We start from the raw sequence: 14,188 nt of genomic DNA, 5'->3' as shown, positions 1-14,188 counted from the left end.
ATCTCATTCATTGCACGGCTGTATAAATTTAAGCAGAAAACTGTTTCTTCTTGTACGTCTTTGACGCTTGATCCACACTAATCCATCCAAAAAGCACAACTCATTCATGGTATGGCTGTAGACTCTCAACCAATACAATGTTAGCACGTCTTTGACGCTTGCTGAACAAGAATGTCGATTTTACTGGCATAGCTGGTTACACTCGTCGCATTTGATAGTGTTTCATAAACACATAGTAACTACATAGGAGCAATTGTCCAATCGACAGTGCTGTTCAAATGGGTTATTGTTGATGTGTTTTGTCGCTTGTAGTCTGAGAAAAAAAGTGAATGGACGTAAATATATCCGTCGTAAAGATGTTGTTTTCCCAACGGAAAGAAATTATAGTCCCATATGAACACAAACGGGTTTTAGTTACCTTCTTTAGAGAAGACATCTCGCGTTTGAATGAGTCCCGATCTCTAATCCCTTTCCAACATATCTGGGACACGATTAGTCGTCGTGTGCAGCACAGCAACCCTCCTGTACAGAACCTGGCCCAACTGGAAGCTGTTGACTGGTCCATCAGAGGATCAGGAGGCTGGCAGGTCGTATAAGGACGAGAGTGGTAGCTGCCATAAAGTCACATTGAGTTTACCCTCGGTATTGTCCTTGAATCGTGTAAGACGTGCAAAATGGCATTGTAAACGTTGTATTCACCAATAAATTAAACATTAAACACGACAGGGTCATACTTGTTTAGCCATGGTTTTGTATGTAAATTAGTGGGGCATTTCTGAAAAAGATGGGCAGTTGTCATCATCAAATCAACATGGATTCCAAACATTTTGTCGTGTTTTATGAAACAGAGAATCATGTGGGTCAGAAAAGCTGTTTTTCCATCGTGGTCACCTCCAGAAGTTTTCTGTACGTGTTGCAAACCTATTGCATGGAATGCTTAGTTAAGTTCTTTGTGTGTATAATTGCAGTGTGTCTCAAGGATGGAAACAATCAATCATTACAAGGGTCAGGTTTCAGTGTGTATCTATGGTGCAACGACATTCTAGCGGCGTAACCCTAACGACAAATAACCCCAGACCAGACACTGAGCCCTTCATGTGGTCTGTAGACAACATTTAACGCCTGTGAAGATCCAGGTTTGAACTGCTCAGCAGCAATGCTTGACTAACAGGATCGGAAGGTCAGACTCCCTACTTTGACACATATCAACGTATTCCAGCTGTGCTGTGTATTCTTGCTCCTTCATCAGGTGAATGGAAGAGAGGATAGACAGACAGACAGACAAATAGATAGATGGTAGGTAGGTAAGTAGATGTATGCACGGACACGCACGCACGCACGCATACACTCTTCCTCTTCCATACCGACTTGACTTCAAGGTTCTGTACGATGTCTCAACCACGTTGAGCCTCCATACCTTCTAACCCCTCCCCCTACCCCTGGAGGCTTTCAAGAAGGCTGTAAAGACATTCCTTTTACTAAAGCCTACAACTGACTTTTCCCCGTCTTTTGTAAATAGTTTTGATGTGCCATGATCATGAATCAGTGGATGGACACTGGCGCTTTACACTATTATCAACAAAGAGGTTGATATCCATAAATCTTGTTTTTCTCATACATTCCAATTTTAAATGCCCTTCAAACATGTCAGGTTGTTATCACTGGATATCCTGCTTCAGACCCGATTATTCACAAACCACAATCATATATCTTGAATATGGCTGAGTGGGGCGTTAAACCACTGACAAATACACAAGGAAAACATCAGTAAACATCCCAGAAGCAGTTTTATGAGTCTTGTTTATTAAAACAGAATTATACACGGAAGAAATAGAATGCAATGGTGGTGATTGAAACTACACGTAAATGCAATGCACCATGCCAACGTGGACAAATGCTCATGATATTAACCACTGGTTTTCCGACAGTAAATCACTAAAATATTTCAGAATGCGCTAAACGTCACCACCCTCTTACGTTCGTGCTGCAGTATCATGTTAACTCAGTGCTTCCTGAATGAACGTGAACTACATCACGCTCTAGACGATGCAGTGCAAAGGTCGTCAGAACACTCGACACGTCGTCTCTGGCGTTAACTCGAAAGGGAATACAGGACAGAACAATAGAGCAGGAAATTGTTTATTTATTTCACTTATACATTTCACCACAATATCATCAGTTTTAAACTGGTACACTTAAATGCTTAAAACACGTTTGATTTCATGGAAATAAAACTTGTCAGCGATTGTCAGCAATGTTAATAAACACGACACGTGCAACGCATTAACACGTTAAACTAAACACATGCACAAAATACCGTAATGGCCAATAACAAGCACCAATACAAAAAATACACACTACAGTTCATATCTGTCGGCCTGGATAAGGTAACCCATGTCTGCCCCTAAGTTAACCCAAGTCTGCTTTAGGTAACCCATGTCTGCCTAAGATAAACCAGCCTATTACTACCCATGTCTACCTGAGGTAACCGATGACTGCTAAGATAACCCCCTTCTGCTTAAAGTAATCCATGTTTGCCCAAGATAGCCCATGTCTGTCTATTAAAACCCAGGTCTGCTTAAGGTAACCCATGTCTGCCAAAGATAACCCATACATGTCTAAGATAACCCATATCAGCCTATGTCTATCCAATGTCTGAGGTAACCAGTGTGTGCTAAGATAATCGCCGTCAGCTTAGAATAACCCATGTCTGCCTAAGGCAACCCGTCTGTGCCAGAGATAACCCAAGTCTGCCTAAGGAAACCCGTCTCTGACAGAGATAACCCATGTCTGCCTAAGGTAACCCGTGCCTGCCAGAGGTAACCCAAGTCTGCCTAAGGTAACCCGTCTGTGCCAGAGGTAACCCAAGTCTGCCTAAGGCAACCCGTCTGTGCCAGAGATAACCCAAGTCTGCCTAAGGTAACCCGTCTCTGACAGAGATAACCCATGTCTGCCTAAGGTAACCCGTGCCTGCCAGAGGTAACCCAAGTCTGCCTAAGGTAACCCGTCTCTGCCAGAGATAACCCAAGTCTGCCTAAGGTAACCCGTGCCTGCCAGAGATAACCCAAGTCTGCTTAAGGTAACCCGTGTCTGTTTCAGATAACCCAAGTCTGCCTAAGGTAACCCGTGCCCGCCAGAGATAATCCATGTCCGCCTACAACATGGCAAACATGTTAAACGGTACGAATTTGTTCATCTGGCGTACAGCTGAAAGACGACAATGCGGTAACCGTAGTTCAAAAACATGCGGAAGCTGAGATGAGTTCAACTGGCTATTAAAAATAATAAGACTTCATAAGGAACAGGGAAGATGGAAGTAAGGGATACACGTCACGAAGATCATCAAGTACTCCAATAAAGGAGCACACACAATACATCTTTTCCGGCTTTACGCGATTCGCAACTTAAATATCACGGCATCACTGACATTGGTGCCAGAATAGTATCCATCCAAACAATAACACCATATAGATGCGTGTAAATGCGCATAATGTAAGATCAATATTTATTTACAGAATTACAGGTTTTAATACTCACTGCCTCCATGTAGCGGTAACATTGCTAAGTGCGGCAATAAGAACAACAAACCAATAAAACATTTTGACACATACGTTCATGTGGAGTGGCGAGGAAGGTTTAAAAGTATGATGAATAATACTGTAATCTCATAAGTAAATGGCGAAATTGTGTCTTGTCTCCAAAACAAAGGCTATAACAACCGCTAACTAGACCCCTTGCCCTAATGCTGTTTAAGGAATTACAGGCAAGAAAAACACAATAATGATTTCATCAAAAATAACACTACAACAACGTACAATTTAAAACATGGTTCCTGGTAATAATATATATAATAACACAAAGTATGTTCCAAAGCATGACGATGTTGGAATTTATCATTTCAAACATGCTGTTAAGTCAACAATAAAAACTGACAATATGTCAGTGATAATATCGATACATGTCAATTTATCGATAAAGGTCAAAGATAAATATTGATACATGTCAAATATAAACATGGACACATGTCAAAGAGAAACAACAATACATGTCAAGATAGATATCAATACATGTCAAACATAAATATCAATACATATCAAACATAAATATAAACGTTTATCAAAGACAAATGTCGCTACATAATTATTCAGATAAAAGTTTCTACATGTCGGTGATGAATATTGCCACGTTTCATAAATAAAATAAATACAACCAACCAATAAAACTGTCAGTGAAATAACATTTCTGCCCACGCAAGAAAATGATAATGTGCAAATAGCATGTCTACACTCATTCGGTGTCATAAAAGCAGAGATTCCGTATTAGAGAAGAGAACAAAGAAAAGTACTGAAATATTTTCATCTGGAGGTGCTACCCTACAATACCCACATATGTTCAATGCTCAGTGGTATTTGTCATAAGATACTTCAAACAACTTCATTCAGGTGATAAAGCGACATGGCAAGAAGAAACTGGCAGTTGCTGAGAGACATCACCTCAAGATGAAACACCGGAACCCGGGTTAACAAATCAAGCCTGATTGTACATCAATCTCTCAAGTCTTACTATTCAATAAGTATCACGACAGTCACCACAAAAGGACTTCAGATATGGTACTTATGCGGGAAATCGAACCCGAGCTTTCGGCGTGACAAGCGAACACGTTAAACATTAAGCTACTACTTAGGGAATACCGGAGTGGCAGCAAAAGAGAGCTTGGGACCTTCTGAAACCGGGCCCAAAGTACGAGTATTATATTGTATAGAGAAGCGAACGTATCTCACAACAGTGCAAAATGCCAGTGTTAACTATACAACAGCGGGCATGAAGCAGGTGTCTGTAATACACACCTGGGCAAAAGAAAGCACCAACTTCTTTAGTGAATTTGACCAAAACATTACAAAAGTGATCAAAAAGAGCTAAAAACAGTCATCGAAACACAGTAAGGTAGAAGTCCAAAATATAAATATGTCACCTTTCAAATACATCACCACCAACGGCATTTTTTCGGGTTTGTTTTGTCATCGTAGCCGCCGTCAAACATGGGGTATGCTTTCTTTTGCATCAGCTTGTACATACGGTTTCTTCGGAGCCCGTGTCTTTGGTTCGAAGCAACATAAATAACAGTTTGTTATATACAATAAAGATATCCTAATCCAATATATTTATTACTTAGATCTGGCATCTTATCAATCCTCAATCCTCAATCTCAGATTTCGTGTCAGGATTCATGACGATGGACAACTGTCCAATACACCTGTACCTTGCAGGTATCACAACCAGAACCATGCAGATTCATGAAATAATATAAAGACAAAGTGAAGAGTCCGGTTGTAGAAAGCGAGATAAGCGCTAAGAATAGAGGAAGTTACACCAGCAAATGTCCGTAACTCTCGTGTCTTAACATAAAACTGGCATTACACCCAGGACCATACCAAGCGATGGTGAGTGAATAATAACGTTCAATATCTGAATATGAGTAATATTATAGGAGTTTGAGTCAGTCCGTTTGTGTTACAACAGAGTGTTTCAGCTGCCCCATCTATTTGGACTTATCTTCGTGTTCTTTTGGTTGTCTCTGCGACGTCTTGTTCACGCCGTTGCATCCCGCTTGAGTTTCCCCTACCTCTGCTACGGCGTGTGTGGTCACTACATTAGTCGCTATATCTACTGGATGGAGGTTGACGGACTGACCGCTTGCTGGCGAAATGCTGTGGAGATTGGCGGACTGACCGCTTGCAAGCGAAATGCTGTGGAGGTTGACGGACTGACCATTCGCTTGCGAAATGCTGTGGAGGTTGACAGACCGACCGCTTGATGGCCCTGTACGGTGGAGGAGCCCTAGAGGAGGTCCACGTGGTAAATTCCGGAGATCTGTGTTTGGGTTCATGTGGTTCATTTGGTTCGTATGCGTGGTTTGCGCTTGTGGAAATCGGAATCCATCATACACTGGACTTGGGTACAACACTGGACTTTCATCCTGAGTAGAGGGAGTGGTTACTATTGTAGTCATGGGAGACTGGACAGCCTGATTGGCAACGTGTGTATTGGTCAGAACATTGGCTAAGTCCTTCATTGACATCCCTGAATTTCGCTGGCCTGTCTGTCCATGATGTTGACAGGGGGCAGACGCAAGGGATGGAGACTGCTGACCTCCACCCCCTCGTTCCAGTAGTTGGTCGTGAGGTAGTGTATTCGTGCTGTAGTTCACCATGTGTGTCATACCAATCGGAGAATATACATGTCCTGTTTGAGGAATCGCAGGAAGACCTGGGAAGTTACTATAACGACACTGATCCTGCACGGTCGGTGCATTGTAATATTTGGGAACGTTTGGGTGAATAGAGGAAGTTACACCAGCAAGTTTCCGGTTATCGGCATCTGCACTATTTACATAACCGATGCAAGCACCAGCACCATGGCCAATTCCAGCACCAACACCATGGCCTACTCCAGCACCAACAGGATGGCCTACTCTAGCATCAACAGGATTGTCTACACCAGCACCAACAGGATGGCCTACTCCAGCACCACCAGCGTGAACCACTCCCATTCTGTCACCAACACCAGCAACATGGCCTTGACATGACCCTAACTGTTGGGAATACACCATCTTGGGTGCGACTTGGTCTGGGGGAAACGGAACACTTCTCTGACCTGTCACAGGCGAGCCGAACTGATGCCTCTCAAGATTTGCAACTTCACCAAAAGCACCCGGTACACTTCCAATACCGTTCACATGTCTGCCAGTGTTCACTGCCTCGGATGGTCCGCCGTTTAATGGTTTCACTTCAAGCAGAAATGTTTGAGAGTTCATGTCCCCGAGATCGATCGCAACAGTGAACTCGACATGTTCGAGAGTGAACCTCCCCTGATCCACCAACTCGACTTCCTGGTTGGGCAGAACACTAACGATTCTCCCTGTAGCGTCCTTGTAGGTGATTCTCTTCAGTTTCGTTCCATTACACGTGTTCCTCAACACGAATCTTGTCTGGTTGGCAGTGTTGGTCCGGCATGTGACGCCGGCGAACCACCGAGCCATGTGTTTATCATATAGCAGCACATCAGATGTTTCGTGCCGGCCAAGAGTGACGTCACATCCGACATTTTTCACCATGGCCTCAACTGGGAGGCGTTTGATTATTGCCTGGGGTGTTTTGGGGTCATACAGTAGGTATATCTTGTGAGGGGTCTCCTCTGTCTCGTCGTTACAAAACACTTCATCGGTTGATTCCTTCGTAACAGCGTTAAGATCAACCTCCTCTTCCTGTGAGTCTGGAAGATGAGAGGTGGAACTAGTTTCAATGTTGAGCATAAGATTATAACACGGCAAAGTGCAAGCATGTAAGTCTGTTTGCGAGTGATACCGTTTTCCAGATACCTGGCCCAGACTGAACTATAACGGTTAAACTATATACTACTCTCTCCATTCCGAACTCCCTAATCTCATATAGTCGTCCCACAAAAGGCATGAGGCAGCATGAGCGGGTGAGTGAGGGAGTTTATTCAGCAATGTTTCAGCTATATGGCGGTGGTAGTAAATAATCGAGTCGGGACCAGATAATCCAGTGATCAATAGCATGAGTGTCGATCTGCACAATTGGGAACCGTCTCTAGCTTGACCACCCAATCCCGTTAGTTGCCTCTTACGACAAGCACGGGTTAAACAAACGGATCAAACAAACGAGTGAACAACAAGATGAACATCGACCTGCGCAAGTGGGAACCGATAATCTGTGTCAACTAAGTCAGCCAGCCTTACCATCCGATCCCGCTTGTCGCCTTCTACGACCAACATGGGTTACTGAAGATCACTTCTAACTTGGATCTTCACGGGTAACCATGTTAGGGACACCACTAAATTACCTCCTCTATTATAGTTTCAAATCAGAATCGGTCCTATGCAATGTTTGCAATACTTTAATTTGCCAGTGGGCCATCAGGGCCTGCTGGCGCCAGCAGATTTTAAAATCTTCAGGTCAGTTTCACACTGTTTCTACAAAATCAGTTAGCAAACCCTCTGGTGCTGTGAGACGTTTTTGTTTGTGTGAGTGAGTGAGTGAGTTACGTTTTACGCAACACTCAGCAATATTCCAGCTATATGGCGGCGGTCTGTAAATAATCGAGTCTGGACCAGACAATCCAGTGATTAACAATATGAGCATCGGTCTGCGCACTTGGGAACAGATGACATGCGTCAACCAAGTCAGCAAGCCTGACAACCCGATCCCGTTAGTCGCCTCTTATGACAAGCATAGTCGCCTTTTAGGGCAAGCATGGGTTGCTGAAGGCCTATTCTACCTCAGGACCTTCACGGGTCTATTTGTTAAAGACTGGTGTTGACATTCCTATGTGCAAAGCGCTGAAATACCAAGAAGTTAAAGTTATCGTAACATCATGTGTCATGAATAATTTCCGAACAAAGGAAATATGTCAGTTGTTAAAAAAAGACAGATAATTTACTGAATGTCACAAGGGCCTGCAGATATACGAAACTGTCGGCCCGATGGTATAACAACCGGCGCTGAGTTTCAGGACCGGCGTTTGTTTCAAACGCTGGTCCTACATGACATGTGATGGTCCGAACATGTGAATGATATGATTTGTTGTCTTGACGTTGTGTTCATGTATCAAATAGTTAGAACTTGGCGAAGTCGTTCGTGGTATCAATCACTGGCTTGTCTGATCCACCCTTGTATGATATATAGTGCTTACACCTTAGCAGTTAACAAAGTACACACAATGCACTTCGACAAAGACAATTTTAAATCCACAATTCTCAAAAATGTGTTGGAATAGTATATTTCAAACTGATATTCATAAATGTTGTTCAATTTGCTTGAAATTAGTTGACAGTTATCTTTATACAGTACTAAAGGCAGGAAACATGTCACTCTAAATTATTCAGCCATCTTGACTGCTATTTTTATGTCTTTGTGTTCATTACAGTACAAAGGTCGGAGGGTGCTGAAAGAGTGCAAGCTGCAGTTACTCACCTAAGGGGGTGTGGCGATCCCTCGTACCCATTATGAGAGCTTGTTTAATCTGAAACACACAAAATACCTATGTCAATCACGCCAACAAATGTCATGTGATAACAATGACGATTTACATTCACCATACACATAGCTGTTCAGAATATTTAAACCAAAAATGGTCGATTAAGGCTATATTCACCAATAATAATCTAATTAACACCGGCTGGGCCGCAATCGAGGATATAATATGATCCTCTGTCTTGAAACAGAGACATAAAACTATGTCTTGTCTTATACAGCTCTTTAAAAAAAACACATAAATGTGTGTGTGGTTTATGTCACTTGTCTTTCTTCCTATCAAGCATTGCGATTTATAATGTGTCTGTGTGTGTCTGTGTTTGTGAGTGTGCGCGCTAGCTGATGTCCCCGTGAATTGATTGAGACTGGCACAAAGCGCCTCTTAGCAGACCAGCTGGAACTCTCTATATATACATACATATGGATAGATAGATAGATAGATAGATAGATAGATAGATAGATAGATAGATAGATAGATAGAAAGACAGATAGAGAGAGAGATTGAATAATTATATATATACATATGCTTGTGTGTGTGTGTGTGTGCGCGCGCGCGCACACACACACACATATAATAACGTTCACCTGACGAAGGAGCAAGCATACACTCCGAAATATCGTGTTATTCACATTACGGAAGTTTACGTCCATTCATCTTGACTGTCTTATAATAAGCAGAACTTATTTCAACAGGGATGAAACGTATTTTCCAGGCTTAGCGATCTATCGACAACAATACGCGTTCTTGATAGCCTGCCCACGTGACATGTGTCGCTTGTGTTTATATAGGTCACTGCGACCTGGCGTCCTCTCACAGTCTTGTTCTGCACACTAGCTGGTACATAATTGCGTTACATCATACAGTATCAATTTTCAATTAAGGCTAAGCGCATCTCACCAGTCAGCATGCACGTTAACATTTACAAACACGCAGAACTGCATGAATATGCATGCACACATGCATAAATTTCGATGAAATGCTCCTCGGTCAAGAATAAAAATCACTCTGATGAATTTTCTTCTGTCATTCGGATCATTTCATCTGTCATGTGGATCAGGAAATCTCTCATGTTTAACATGTACACCCTACTTAGACAGTTCTAGTGTTTCCTAATGGCCAGACATGCATTGTAACAAGACGTGGCAATAGGTCCCTTTCACAGTACCCTAATCCTCAGGTCAAGGCAGTGCACTGAGTCCCGTACCTGAAGTCACTCTAAAGTTATGACCGCCCACCTACGTACACAATCCCCAAGGCCCTCGTGTCACAGTCCACTGCCATAAAATGACTCAATGGAAGATAGCCATATGTCGACTATAATTAGTACAAAGCGATACTGACCTGTTTTGTTGAGCACTACTTGAAATGGTACTATGAGTCCACCGAAACAACGGAAATATGTGTAACGTTCCGTTAAAATGTCGGAGATACTGGTATTCACATCTGAGCGTGTGAAGTATATAACTGCACAGTTTAGAACGCCTCGTTGGGTTCATTATTGTGGATGTGTCAGGCACAGAGTTGGTGCGGACTATCGGAAAGTCCGATTTTCTAAGAATTCTAAATATAGATCGTGATATCAACAGATGACAAACTTTGTTTTCATGAGGCGCGTGGTCGCATGTGTTATGGCCGGAAATACCGAATGTCATGTGATGAATATTTTGTGAGTGGAAATATTATAATGTGGATGTGGTGAAAATGGCTGACCTCAATAATGGTGAAATCATTGACCAACATACATTTGAAAAATACGTGTGGCTGTGCATAGAGAAGGAGATAGAGGTTGGTTGTGGGGAAGTGAGTGGGGAGGTTTCTTAAACCTTTCCCTTGCATGTGTTAGACAAGACTCCCACTGTGATTCGTAAATATGCACTGACACTGACTCACATGTCACACGATAATACGTAACTGTATATTCGAGGTACGACAATGGATATCATTCCCTGAGTAAAACTGTGAATTGTTCAGATTCATGCACCTACCTCATGTAAAACGCTCAGCTCGGTATCTCGCTTGCGTGTTTTCCCTTTGTGAAAGCAAATATGGTGGATTCTGAAGGCTTGACGCTATATAGCTCTATTAATAGTTCATGGGAATCCCCCGCCGTTCGTCGTTGTGTTTGGGCCATATGATTTGCTCCTGTCAGATCACCGAGTCAGATCACACCTGGATATGTAAGCAGCGACGTCGCCATGCTATTAATAGTTTACCTGTTTCATGCCTTGTTTTAACCCTGGACCAGTCACGATCTGATAACAGTCCGTTTGCAAATAAAAATACCGATGAATTTCAATTTGTACAAAACTGTAGATCGAATATCAAGTTAAATGAGGATTGCTATTTCTCATCATTTTACCTTGCCATTTGAAAATTTAAATCTCATAATGTTTGTCCATTTAGTTTGTTTGTTGATTGTTGATTTAGTTTGTTGATTAACAAACGATCTTATACTTTCAATCGTTGGTATTGGTTTGTATTACAAGGGGGTATGCACATTAAATGAAACACCGAGGACAAGCAGGGTTGGTCAAAGTGGGGTAATCTATAACACAGAGTTAACGCTGATCGCGTACCGCAGGAGCCTTTGTTTCTCTGTTCCAACTACTGCGCCTACCCCCTTGTAATACAACCCATTATAACGTTCTTCATGTGCGATCGCTTGTTAAACAACTTTCATCTGAAGTAGAATAAAATTCGGAGATTTAAATATTCGGTTGTCAAGGTAAAATTACGAGGATTCGCAATCTCAACGTCACTTAATCTTATTTACTTTATTGTTTAAGGTGAAATTAACTTTTTCGGTTGTTTTGTTTTTCTTTATTAACAAAGTATAACAAAACATATTTTTGCATCCTGTTCTCAGTTGTTACTAGTTGTTGTTCTTATTGATTCTAATGTTCTGACCAACCCGTCAGGAATTCGAAGACAGGCAGCCTTCCACATAGTGTTCATACAAGATGGCGTGACTCCATGTTCATATCATTCACATAACAGCAACATTCATATCAACTTCCAACACTTCCAGCTTATCTACGATGGGATTTGTGTTAACAGATCAATAATTTACTTAAGAAAGTGGTTTATACAGTGGAAGCTGTGTAAACCGGCACTCCTCGGGACAGAAGAAATAATCCAGTTAAGTCAACGTGTCGGATTGCAGAGCTGTAGATAAAGGTATATGCCAGTTGCCGGATTGGACAGATGCTGGTTTTGACAACTTCCACTGTACTATCAAGTAAGCTGTGTAGGTCAGGGCATGATCAAAGTAACAATTGCTATATAACTGAAATAAGATGACCAAAGCCCATCCTAATCTTAATTAAGTGTTATATAAGTATTATATACAAAATGTTAGTTTTTTTCCTGTTACTTGTTTTCTACATTCGTTGTAGGGACGTAATGTTCACTGGTGTGTCAGTCTTGACTGACAGTATCATGGTATATTGGGAATAATTCAAGAGTCGAACACCATTACCCGACTCATTCAGTACCTTTGAATATACCGGAAAACCAGTGGTTGACAGCAAGAGCATCGACCCACTTTATCGTTCAGTCATATATAATTCCACTCCAGCCTCTTGTCAAGAATCAGACACTGGGGTGCCTTGGGTATTAACCTAAATTGGAACAGTGGGTGAAGCTCGCAATGTCCTGGCATACTCGAATACTGCTCAAAACCCCAGTCTCTATTCAAGAGAAATAGCCTATGACGTCCGGAAATAACAGCTATATTCAAGATCTGTTCCTTCTGCCACTAAACTTTCATTAAACAGACCTTCCGTCGCTGTTCGTCCCTTTCCGTTACAAATTGGATGTTTCCGTGGAATGACATGAGTTGATCATTCGTGCCACTCAACAGGCTAGACACATACTCTGTCACTGCAGAGATCATATTATATGGTCCCTGGTCACAGAAATAGTTACTTTCTTTCTGTAAGGTACATATCTAAAAAAGTTATATCCGATCAGGTCCAAAGCAATGATAGAAATTTAAAACAGATATAAGTACAAGCCTAGAACAATATCATGGTGTAATAATTCATAAAAAAAACGTCTTTATAAATTGTTACCACTACATGTGATAAGGATTCAAATATTAAAAAATATAAATACAAAACATTAGGTTCAGCATTATCAGATATAGTTTTGAAAAAGATAACAGTCTAAAGTAATGAAAACTCATCTGAGAGACATACTATTCAAAGAGGTATGAGTTACTGCATCGTTTGAAGGAAAACCCTAGCCTAAGGTAATAAGGAACCTTATTTTGTAAACATGACATCGCCAATAATGGAATAACATTATCCAGACACTTCAATTTAGGTTCATAAAAATTTAGTCCAGTGTAAGCGGGTATATTCGTAGTACCATTGTCACCCAAGCATAAAGTAAAATGGTTCAATAAGAAGTACCAGAAGTACCACTTCAATAAGGATTATATGTCAACAAAATTCGTCCCTGTTCAATTAAGACGTAATTCAGATAAGATCAGGATTAAGTACTCCCCTCTGTCTAGACTAAGGCTTAGTCTCTGAATATATATAATTTTGATACTAACAAACAAAGCCATTTTAATTGAAAAGAGAGACCAGAGATTCAGAACCTGAGGAAATCTAGACTTGCTTCATTTAAGGCTTCAGCATTGCAGAGAAGGCTTGGCAGTTGGGGAGATAATGTGGTTCAGGCACTGAGACAGACTACCCTCTGTCTGGTCATTCCTATTATTGTCGAACACATCCCATTTTGTCACATCAACTAACCGTAGTCTTCATATTGTTTCGGCTATAAACAAATAGTTTGGCAATCAAACTGTTCGTCAGTAGGGTTTACACTTTGAAACACAGGCTAGCTCGGTTTGTTCTCACTGTGCCCACTTTTCACAATGAGCAGTGTTAAAACAACCGAGGGATTAGGGTTTAGTCTGTATCAGGCTAGAGGGCAGTGGTATATCGTGTCTGAGTACATGCGGTTAAAAGTTGGGGTTCGTTTTATCATGTCTATACATGGCTGTGACATTTGTTAGTGTTCACAAGTTTATTCAGAATTGTGGTCACGGTGCCACCAGACTTACCTTGAAACAGACTGACTACATCTTCTTATTTTCAGCAAAGTTTCCACAGTGGTGGGGTGC

The 14,188-nt window shown here is 41.5% G+C and overlaps 1 protein-coding gene across 2 annotated transcripts; it reads right to left on the bottom strand.

Annotated features, from left to right (window-relative positions):
- Window positions 1–2,123: 2,123 nt before the first annotated feature.
- On the bottom strand, window positions 2,124–11,132 carry LOC137258865 (uncharacterized). 2 transcript variants are annotated; one of them, XM_067796561.1, is made up of 3 exons: window positions 11,040–11,132; window positions 8,994–9,042; window positions 2,124–7,272 (listed from the first exon to the last, which is right to left on the bottom strand). In XM_067796561.1, the coding sequence occupies exons 2-3, from the start codon at window positions 9,022–9,024 to the stop codon at window positions 5,540–5,542; spliced, it is 1,764 nt and encodes a 587-aa protein (XP_067652662.1). In that variant the 5' UTR covers window positions 9,025–9,042; window positions 11,040–11,132; the 3' UTR covers window positions 2,124–5,539. The 2 variants fall into 2 exon arrangements, with proteins under 2 accessions (XP_067652662.1, XP_067652663.1); XM_067796562.1 differs by lacking the exon at window positions 11,040–11,132 and adding an exon at window positions 10,396–10,570.
- Between the last annotated feature and the right edge of the window lie 3,056 nt (window positions 11,133–14,188).

Source organism: Haliotis asinina, chromosome 12 (genome assembly GCF_037392515.1).
Source record: "Haliotis asinina isolate JCU_RB_2024 chromosome 12, JCU_Hal_asi_v2, whole genome shotgun sequence".
Taxonomy (NCBI): domain Eukaryota; kingdom Metazoa; phylum Mollusca; class Gastropoda; order Lepetellida; family Haliotidae; genus Haliotis; species Haliotis asinina.
Note: the sequence above shows the minus strand (reverse complement) of the source record. Positions and strands in the feature narration are given on the sequence as shown.

Excerpts from the sequence above, each read along its gene's own strand:
- LOC137258865 (XM_067796561.1), bottom strand. The coding sequence starts at position 9,024 with ATGGGTACGAGGGATCGCCACACCCCCTTAG. Across the intron at positions 7,273-8,993 it reads GGATCGCCACACCCCCTTAG|ACTCACAGGAAGAGGAGGTT; the intron begins GTGAGTAACTGC and ends CTCATCTTCCAG.